Source organism: Miscanthus floridulus, chromosome 1 (genome assembly GCF_019320115.1).
Source record: "Miscanthus floridulus cultivar M001 chromosome 1, ASM1932011v1, whole genome shotgun sequence".
Classification (NCBI taxonomy): Eukaryota; Viridiplantae; Streptophyta; class Magnoliopsida; order Poales; family Poaceae; genus Miscanthus; species Miscanthus floridulus.
Genome location: NC_089580.1, coordinates 51188159 through 51198563, shown reverse-complemented (window position 1 = coordinate 51198563; position 10405 = coordinate 51188159). Strand labels below are relative to the sequence as shown.

At 46.1% G+C, this 10405-nt stretch overlaps 1 protein-coding gene and 1 pseudogene across 1 annotated transcript; one reads left to right on the top strand and one right to left on the bottom strand.

Moving 5' to 3' along the window:
- The first annotated feature begins 1691 nt into the window (after window positions 1-1691).
- On the top strand, window positions 1692-7267 carry LOC136483502 (F-box/LRR-repeat protein At3g48880-like). The gene is made up of 2 exons (XM_066480583.1): window positions 1692-2095; window positions 6483-7267. Exons 1-2 carry the CDS (start codon window positions 1740-1742, stop codon window positions 7018-7020), a joined length of 894 nt encoding a protein of 297 aa, XP_066336680.1. The 5' UTR covers window positions 1692-1739; the 3' UTR covers window positions 7021-7267.
- A 1269-nt stretch (window positions 7268-8536) lies between these two features.
- Window positions 8537-9430, bottom strand: LOC136483492 (lysine-rich arabinogalactan protein 19-like; annotated as a pseudogene).
- Window positions 9431-10405: the final 975 nt, after the last annotated feature.

Below are 10405 nucleotides of genomic sequence, written 5' to 3'. Positions count from 1 at the left end.
TGCCAAGAGGTATTGGCTACAACTGCACCCAGTCACCCCCAATACAGAGCCTGCACCCTCCGTATTGGCGGAATTGGAGATGAGCGCATCCTGACCGGGGTCGAGCGAGCGGTCACAGAGGCGGGCTCCTCCATGGCTAGTGGAGTCAAGCTCCCCCATGGCTGGCGGGGTCGAGCTCCCCCATGGTCGGGCCGGGGTCGAGCTCCCCCATGGCCAAGCCGAGGCCGAGCTCCTCCCCATCCGGCGCGAGCGGTCACGGAGGTGGGCTCCTCTATGGCCGGCGGGGTCGAGCTCCCCCATGGCCGGGCTAGGGCCGAGCTCCTCCCCAACCAGTGCGAGCGGTCATGGAGGTGGGCTCCATGGCCGGCGGGGTTGAGCTCCCCCATGGCTGGCAGGGGCGAGCTCCCCCATGGCCAGATCGGGGCCGAGATCCTCCCCATCCGACGCGAGTGGTCATGGAGGCGGGCTCCTCCATCCGGGGCCGAGCTCCTCCATGGCCGGACTGGGGTTGAGCTCCGCCTCTACGCTCGGTGCCGCAGTAGGGATTGGTGAATTTCCAGATGTGTACATCCAAACAGGAATTGGCATTTGATGTGTCACTTGATTCCAGATAGAAAATTCATCTACATCTAAACAACACATTTGGTATTTAGTCCATTTCCAATATTGGTTTGATTTGGTATTGGTACCAATTCAATTTTAGTGTTTCCAATATCTACATCCAAACAAACCCTAATAGATTGTGGAGTAACTAGCAATGTAGTACAACCATCTCAGACAACATTCATGCCGGGTTAGATTATATGAAGGGGGTACTAATACTACACAAAACAATCCTTGAACTACATAATATAAGAAACCCAATGAAGTAATAATCATCAAAGTTGAATTTTAAAAGGTCAAGTTGTCTTTTCTTCAACAGATGCTTGAATGAAAGGTTTATGCAAGAAATGGTATCATTATCTCATATGCTAGGAGGTTGGCTTATTGGCATAAGAAATAAAGAGAAAAGAGATATCTTCATTGGTGCGGCTGTTCTTTGTTGCACAATTAAGTGTTGTTGCATTAATACTGTGTGTGAGAAAAGATAAGAGAGAACTACTTGTATGGCCTCCAAAAAACAATGGCTTTCTTAGTCTTTTTTTTTTCTTCTGAACTTACCTATAAGGACCAAAAATATTTTTTTTAAAAAAGAGGGCCATGCAAGGAAACCATAGCTTTTTGGAGGCCATTCAGGTAATTTTCTCAAAAGATAATTCCATGCCTCTACCTTTAGGAGAACTAATTGGTTGCGGTTTTCAGCATTGTTCCAAGGGGATACCATTTCTTGGCATGTTTCAAATTTAAGGTTGTTGCCATGGACCAAATTGCCCAAGAATAGATAGAGGAACAAGAAAAGGAATTTGCTTTTGGTATTTGTCTCTTCATGCACGCTCACAGTACCCATTTTATTTCGCTTTTTGTATTGACAATGTGAAGTCATATGCCCAGTGGACCAAAATATCATGCAGCGAAGTCTGGGCTACGCCGAGGTCACAGTTCTCGTGATCGTGCAGCTAGGCATGTTCAAAATTCCACGCTGGACTGTTTGGCGGCCCATTTCGTTTATTTGGGCTTATATATTATTTATATTTATAGATAAGCCCAACTAAACAAGCACACCCATTTTTTAATGACATTTACGTCTTCATTTTAGAAGTACGGAGCTTCTCGTCTCGGCTCTCGCTCCCCATCCGTCCATGGCGATGCCGCCGAGCCGTCCGTGGGCGGAGCTGCAGCACGACCTCCTGGTGGCGATCATGACCCGCGTGGGCGCGCCGGACCTGCTCTCCGGCGGCGCCTCCCGCGCCTGCTCTTCGTGGCGGGCCGCGGCGCGGGACCCGCTCGCGTGGCGCCGCGTCGACCTCCGCGATTGGGTCGCCGTCACCTCCGGCCGGCGCGCAGCGAGACCGGGACACTCCAGCTCTGGCGTGCCCGTCCACGCCGCGCTCTTCGGCATCCTGGAGGTCGCCGCCAAGTCGGCCGAAGGGCGGATCGAGGCCGTGCTGCTCCCCGAGTTTGCTGATGAGGACCATCTCTTGTTCCTCGCAGAGAGGTGAAATTTCTTCTCCCTATCCCTTTGATCTTGTCTGGCTATCTCCCGTGAGAAAATGTCCGTTGACCTTTTAATTAACGCCTTATTAATGCTAAAAATTAATTAGGTTATGGTACTAGCTAGGACTAGGAGGCGTTGTATATTTGCATCAGATCCTCCCGAATTCGCTTATTTAAAGATAGCTTTCATTGTAGGTGAATGTGTTACTTTTTCATTTCTGTAGATAGGTGCCAGATTCCTGAAAGCTTGCATACGGATGCTTTGCTGATTTTCTTATGAGTTTTTGCGATGTTCATTTGTAATGTGTTGTCGCAGAGAAAACATATGTGAATTGTAATTTCACTGTCTGTATAGCCATAACCCATAGCAATCTGAAAACGATGGTGAGAGTACCTGTACCGATTTCTATGTTTATTTTATTTAGTTGGAACAGTTGTTTCTTGACATTATGCATTTACCTGATGATATGATACTGACATTGAAGAGATGTAATGGTTCAAGGAATAATGTTGCTTGGTCGTTTGGTCCCAGTGGGTAGAAAATAAAGATCTGGAATGTTCTGCGAAAAGATTTATGGCCTGTTTTTTGGGTAACTCATGGTGAAGCTTCTAGCACTGATAGCTTAGGAACAACCACACTAGTTAATGAACTTGCATTCTGAATGGCCAGTCAAAAGCAATCACAAAATTAGAATAAAAAAGATATGTCTAAAATGAAGATATTGTATGAGAATTTGATAGGCTGTGCATGTGTGGCAATTTGTGGGTTGAAGCTACTATTGTGGCCCTTTTTTTTCTGTAGTTTTCAAGGTCTAGCTTTATGTATGCAGATGAGTTTTCTTTAGACTAGAAATCCAGTTGGAGTGAAGTTACCTATCTCTACTTAGTATATATTAATATGGTAATGCCTTGTAAGCCATGTGTGCAATTATAACATGTGTGTTGCACTAGTATTCTATTGTTGTCTACCCTCTTCTCATACTCCTTTTTTGTCACATATCCATCACTGTTGTCAAATATATTTGGTCTACAACCTTCAATTGCATCCCAGTATTGTGCCTATTCCCTCCTTAAAGTCCAGCCCTTTTGTTATTACCCTGCACGTTGTCACTGTTCATGATTTTTCTTCTTCTCATATCTCATGCATTCTTTCGCCCCATTTCTTGCTTTTCCAATTCTCTCCATCTCTTAGACCACCTTAATATATACATGAATATCAAGTTGCATACCTCTTTAGACAACTCTGCAATCTGCATCTGCTTTCCTACTCCTGCCTTTTGCTTGTTTTTCACATGGCTAGCCTTGCCACCCAACTTCTTTTCTCAGAACCTTCCCTTGTTTGCCACTAACCAGTTGAAATCAGTGCATTTCAGTTTCAGTATATTCACAGATTGCTTCTGTCACCCCAAGTCATTTTAAATGTTATAGTAGCAGTTTGGTACAGCCTTGCTTGATTGCATATCTGTTATAGACTCGTTTGTTGGCGCAAATACAGGCGCCGACCACGCAAGCCGGCGGGTCCAAACCGTGGCTAGGCTGGTTCGTTTCGCTGAAAAGCCAGGCTGAAAAGTACTGTTCGCTGATTTGTTGTGAGAGAAAAACACTGTACAATGGCTGATAAGCCAGGCTGATAAGTTCAAGCGAATAGGGTAATTGGTATCGAAGAATGAACTCTCCCTCTGTCGGGGTGGGGGTCCAAACTTTTAGGAGATTAGATTGGAGTTTGTTAGGAAAGTGCACCTAATCTATAAAGGCACCATAGGAGATGTAATCAGTATCGAAGAAGGAATAAACTCTCCCTGTGTCGGGGTGGGGTTTTCCCTTCGACGGTGGTGCCTGGCGGTTCAGCCGCGACCACCGGAGAAGACTCCACCGCTGACCTTTCTCGCTACCCGCTTTGCTCTCATTCTCAGTCACAGCTGCTTTTGCACTCTCCTCCCCGATCTCCCAGGAGGCCACGCCGCATCAATATCTAATTGTAGCTAAGTGTATGTGTATTACATTGGATAGTAAAAAATAACAGCGTGAAAAGGGCATCAGTGTTCATGAATTTGATTGCAGCATGCCTGTTTTGTTATTAGAACATACAGCATGTAATGGTGATTCAGTTGTGCAAGTCAGAGAAGGGAACTCTTAGTTTCTATCATGTTTTTTTTTTTAGTTTTTTGTTATTTGGTTTTGTTCATTATATATTGCGTTTTCTTTCACCATTTTGTTACTATTATCTGTAATCCAACATGTATTTAATACCTTTTTATTAGCTTTACATCGAAGAATGAATATCCTCTAACTAATCAGAGGTAGCACTGGTGATAAAGTTGGACCATATAGTACTTAATTCATGAAAATTGACACCATTTACAACTCAAGAACTAAAAAGCTACATTCAGAAATTTAGCAGCAGTATAAATAATTACCAGTGACACAGGAATTCAACCAATAGAAAATTGATATGACTCATTGGCTCTTCGTGCCTGCCATGTCATGTATGCTATGAACATTGTAAATTTTGCCATCTATCAAATTTGAAATAGGTTAGTTGCTAATTCTAATGGGCATGAGTATATGACACACAAGTACCTCAACCAGTAACTTTTCACTGAAACATGTATGGTCTATTCATATGAGAAGTATTTCAATCTGACTGTTGTATTGCAGAATATAGATAAAAAGTACATTAAAAGGGAACAGAGTAGCAAGGTTGAATCGGAAGTATAGAACAGAGGGTTTATGTGGTCTAGTTCACTCCTGCATCATAGCAGACATGTCCAAATGGGTTTCCTTTGATATGTAGGTGTGCAGTTGGATTACTTTTTCAATCATGTACAGATCTAATCTATCTTTTGTTTGGATCAACTATTACACTGCGTGTCGGTGTTTCGAACCACCAGCTAGTAAATTTGTATCTGCGCGTTTGACCCTGATGGTGTGCTCGGAGGACACAAGGATTTATACTGGTTCGGGTGGAATGTCCCTACGTCCAGTCTGTTGCTGCTCGTGTTACCGGCACTAGTTTATAGTAGGGGTTACAAACGGGCGAGAGAGGGAGAGGGTTCCAAGTCTCTGGTGAAAAGATCGAACGGAGTTGGGTCTTGTTGAGCTCGTTCCGCTGTGTGCTCGTCCCTCTCATGGGGCGTCCTGCTTCCCCTTTTATAGGTGAAGGGGAAGGCGCAGGTTACAGAGAGAGAGAGAGAAAAGGAGAAAGGCGAGGGAGAAGAAGGCCTCCAGGGCCGCGGCGTCCTTCATCTCCTTTATGCGGGTCCCGCCGGTCCTTTAGATGATGACGGGGACGGCTCCACGTCGGGCTCCTGTTCACCACTGGTGCCATGCCTCGACGTCATCAGCTGGTCGTGGCGTCCACGCACCCGTCACTGTTGGCGATGCGAACCCCCGGGCGTGGCCTGTCGTGGCCACGGGTCACGTCAAGGCGTGCCCGCGCCCCTTCTGGTGTCAGAGGCTTGACCCAAGCCCACACGCTTGGACCCGTAGTGGTTGGGGGTGGTGCGGACGCGGTCGGGCGAGATGGAGCCCTCGCCCGAGGGGTCGGGCGAGACGGAGCCCGTGCCCGAGGGGTCGGGCGAGACGGAGCCCGTGCCCGAGGGGTCGGACGAGATGGCTCTCGTACCCTCAGGGTCGGGTGACACAGGTCCCGTGCCCGAGGGGTCTAGCGAGGCGGAAACCGTCCCTTCGGGATCGGTCGAGACTGAAAAACGTCCTTGATTATCTAGGCGAGTTATCGTCCGCTGTCCTCAGATCCCTTCTTCGGGTATCCCCGATACTGATACCCGACACTGCGCCTCTGCAGTTCTTGGACACTACAAGAAACTTTGGTTATAGATTTCCTTCAGCCATGTTATATAACAAAACTTCCTATGTGTTTCAGTATTGTTAGAATATTTCATAGGGTTATTTGATCAATGCAATGGATGTGCTTAACTGCTTAATTTGCTATAGACGTGCTTTTTGTGTCACTATTTTTTGGTAATTTTGTTCCCAGTACAAGTTTACAAACTCATTTTATAAATTTTGTTAGAGCACAGGCAGGCTGGCAGGTGTGAATGATATTTTCAGACAAAATTTGCAGCAGACGCAAACCTGCAAGACTGATTCCACACTGTTTTTTTCCTTCAAATCAATTGTGTTGTTTTGATGCTGTTTTTTTCTTGGCTTTTTGCTTCATTCTGATTGTTATAAATTTTCGTAACAGTCATCATCAGCAGGTGGCAAAATATGCTTTTCGTTTCACTTCCACATGGATTTGTTTCCCTAATTGGTTAATAGTTTTTTAAAGGAATCAGCTAACAGTTGGCCTTTAAAACGTTCCTATGTGACTATGGTTATTTAATATATGTGTTAAAGCTAATCCTATTTCTCTGTTTTTTTCCTAGGTGTCCAAACCTGCAGTATTTCAGCCTTCCTAGCACCTGTATGACTTACGATCAGTTCTGTAAGGCGATAGGTGGACTTCATTCGCTTAAAGGCATGGCAGTGGATGAGACTCTGATAAATTATGATGTCCTCCTGCATGTGCACCAGTGCTGCCCAGACTTTGTGGAGCTGAAGGTGTCTGCACTGTACGTGGATGAAGAGATGGCCTCAGTCATCTGTAACTCTCTTCCTAATCTGAAGAAGCTGGAGATACCAAGCGCTGACATGTCTTCCGCCGCAATACTAAAGTTCCTTGATTGCCTAGCGGAGCTCGAGCACCTGGACATCTCAGGTTATGAGACATCAGCCATCTTAAGCTCAGTTCTTGAGAAAGCTTCGCGGCTCAAGGTCTTCCTCTGGAACTCGAAATTCGAGCTTGGGGAGTTCATGGATTGCTCCAACTGTGGAGAGCACAACATTAACCCTCAAGAACCCTGCAAGTGCATGATGGAGCACAAGGTCATGGACTGGCTGGCTGGACCTTCACAGGCTTCCTGAACCAAAAGGCGTCTTTTTGTGTGTGTATTGTTCAAGTTATGAGGTTTTTCTGGCTGTAAAATTCAGACCTCTGTCAAATTTTGTGTTTGAGCTGTATGTACAAGCAAATGTGCAACTTAAAATGTTTAGCTCACCCTGATGCCTCCTCTGCAGTAACCAGATTCAAGCGATTCGCTTGAACAGCTCCCGGTAGGTGCTATGAATTGAGCATTACATTGACAACTTTTGAATGTAGTAAATCATTGTAGCCAGTGTTAATGAAACCTCTTTTTTGAACATATCCTATCCAGCCATCTTGCGTTAATATTGTGCGTATACCGTTCCCCCATGAACAAGGCGTGGAGATATGAAACATCTGTGCCTATTTGCAAGCGATTTCACCACGGAATCAAACCTGTTGGGTGGTGAGTTATTTCGGCCCTAGGAAGATCATTTCACTTCTTGCACTGCTGGGTGGTGAGTTACATCGGCCCTAGAAAGATCAATTCATTTCTTGCAAGTCTCAAGGCTTGACCGCCACGCAAACTACATAGCCGGTGGACCATATGTGAACTTATTTCACAGGAAAAACTAAGGATGGCAACGGGGCGGGTTCGGATCGGGTGGAGTGCCTGGGCACCCGAAACCGAAACCCGAACCGAAAATCCGAATCCGACCCGAAAACAGATTCGGGTGAAAATCCATCCCCAAAACCAAAACCCGTGGGTACCCGAAACCCGACGGATTAACCGAAACCCGAACATGAACAGCACAATGCACAGTATACCAGTCTTAATCAATACAGTAACAGTACAATACAACAACAATTTCACTAACAATTTCAGCAACAATACCAGGCGAGTACAGTAACAATACAAGTCTTAAACACAAAGTTCAGGGACAATACAACAACAATTTCAGGGAGAAGTTCACAGCAACCCTTCTACTTATGAAAATTAAGAGAAACCAATAAGCTCTGCGGGTTCCTAATGGGCCTTTAGTAGGCCAAATTATTTCGGGTACCCGATGGAGCTCCGCGGGTTATTTTTCAAACCCGCCCCAAACCCGCGGTATTTCGGGTATCCGAACCCGAAAAACCGTGGTCGAAAATCACGAACCGAAACCCGCGGATATCCGACCCGAAACCGAACCGCTGAAAAACACTGGAAATTAACTAGCACTAGCAAATCCTGTATGAATTTTTAAAATAAGAAACTTTCCTGTGGCGTGATCATATGGAAACATTGGAAGACAATGTTATATTTTCCCTAAAATTCGATCCGATGGAACAAACTATATACTCAATATGGATTTCATAAGATCTATGGATGTCTAATTCTTTGTTCAAAAAAAGGGTCATATGAAAATATGATTCAAACCCTACAAATTTATTTCACGCGTGCTACGTTCCCAAGAGAACAAGGAACCCTGCTCTAGTCTCATTTCATTGCAAAAAATTTTCATCAATCAATGTCTACAAGCATAAAAGTTTTAGTGCCTCGGCCCAATGTGTCTTTTCCCACAGAAGAAATGCAATATGAACCCTAATCATACGTCTCTCCCAGCACCAAATTGAAACCGAATGTGTTCGATCCAAGAAGACCTTGAGCGCTAGTCGAAGAAGTCGTCACCGTAGTCGTCGTCATGCCTGCCGTCCAGCGGACTCCACTGGCAGTTGATGCACCGGAAATTGCTCCCGCCGCCGTTGTTGACCCGTGCGCCGCAGACCGGGCACTTGTCCGCGATCGGCGAAGTGAACTGGGGCCTCGGAGGCGTAGAACCCCTCCTCCGCCTGCCCTTCTGCGTCGGCTTCGCTTGCTTGGCTTGCTGCGAGTAGGTCGGTGGCATCGGCGCCTCAGGTCTCGTCGTCGGCGGCGGCACCGGTCTCCGAGCCATCTGCACGACCTGAGGCCGCCGCGGCCTCGGTTGCGGCTCCGGCGCCCTCGGAGTCGGTGGCGCGGCAGTCTGCTGGCGCTGCGGCGGGGGCGGCACGGGTTGGTTGGCCGGCGCGGGCACCGCGGTGCCAGGACCAGGGGGAGGGTGCTTGGCCAAGAGCGCGTGCGAGGCGGCCTGGGCGAGCATGAACGCACCGTCGGCCGCGGCGCAGGGGTTCTTGTCGGGGTGCACGAGGAGGCAGAGCCGCCGGTGCTGCTTCTTGATGTCGTCGTGGGTGACGCCGCCTCCGGGATTTAGGCCCAGCACGGCGTACAAGTCGGGGGCGGGCGGCGGGGGGGCTCCGGGCGGCCGCCGCCGCGTGGACGTCGTAGGCCGCTACGATCTGCGGCGTGCCGGGGAGGTCCGGCGCCAGCCTGACCGCGGACTGCATCCACTGCCTGGAGGCCAAGACGTTGCCGGCGAGGAAGCACTTCTCGGCGAGCGCGTGAGCCTTGCGCGCCTGTTCTTCCTTCTCTTTCTCCTTGGAGTCTGCCATGGCTTCGGATTCGGACGCGCCGGAACGGTGCTACGAATTGCGAATTTGCGATGTGCTATTTCTAGAAAATTATTGTGCATGATATTTTGTAGGACGAACTTATAATCATTTTTTCAATGTGTGTTTTTGACATTATTATATTATTTTATAACTATCAAAAATGCCCGTGCCCCCATACGTATAGGAATAAGACTTTGTATCTTTGCTAGATGCGAGTAGTTAAGTGCAGGTTATCTATGAGATACGTAGGGCACAACCCAATATGTATTGAAATCAGACTCTGGTCGCTAGACATGAGTTGTCCAAACTCATATGAGTATGACTCATAAGTCTAGGTCACATATGAAACACTAGGGAAACCCTCCACTATTTGGGTAGTTAGAGGGTCGTGGACAAAAAAAAAAGGTGAAGAAAATTTTTGCCTCTTTAATATTAAGGTATGTAAAGATATATAGATACAATAGATATAAATATAGATATAGATATAGATACAACTTATGATGACAACTTTTTTATATGACCTTGTTCATAATTTTTAAGGAGAAACTTTTCATGCATGAGTTAAACATATATGTTTTTACATCCATTCTATCAAAATTGAGCAAGGTAATAAAAAATTCCAATAAAAATTAACAAAATCAGATTGAATTATAAGATGATGCATGAAATGGTAAAACAAACAACAATATATGGATGTCTTCTATATTTTTAATATATTAAAAGTAGTAATTGCGCTCGACGGAGATGACGTGTGAAATGTCCTAATATGGCTAGAGGAGGGTGAATAGCCTATTTAAAAACTCTATAAGACACTAGAGTAATTGATTAGTATGACAAACAACATAATACAATTTTGCTCTAGCTCTACAAGGGTTACAAGCCACCTATTTCAATAATTCTAGTTACTGTGATCACTAGCATACACAACAAGCTAGGACACTATTCACTAAGCTAGTGTGCTCTCAGAGACTAACT

What these genes read in the sequence shown, in the direction of transcription:
- LOC136483502 (XM_066480583.1), top strand. Translation starts at nt 1,740, where the DNA reads ATGGCGATGCCGCCGAGCCGTCCGTGGGCGGAGCTGCAGCACGACCTC. An exon ending in CTCTTGTTCCTCGCAGAGAG is followed by an intron (nt 2,096 to 6,482) that starts GTGAAATTTCTT and finishes TTTTTTTCCTAG; the next exon opens with GTGTCCAAACCTGCAGTATT.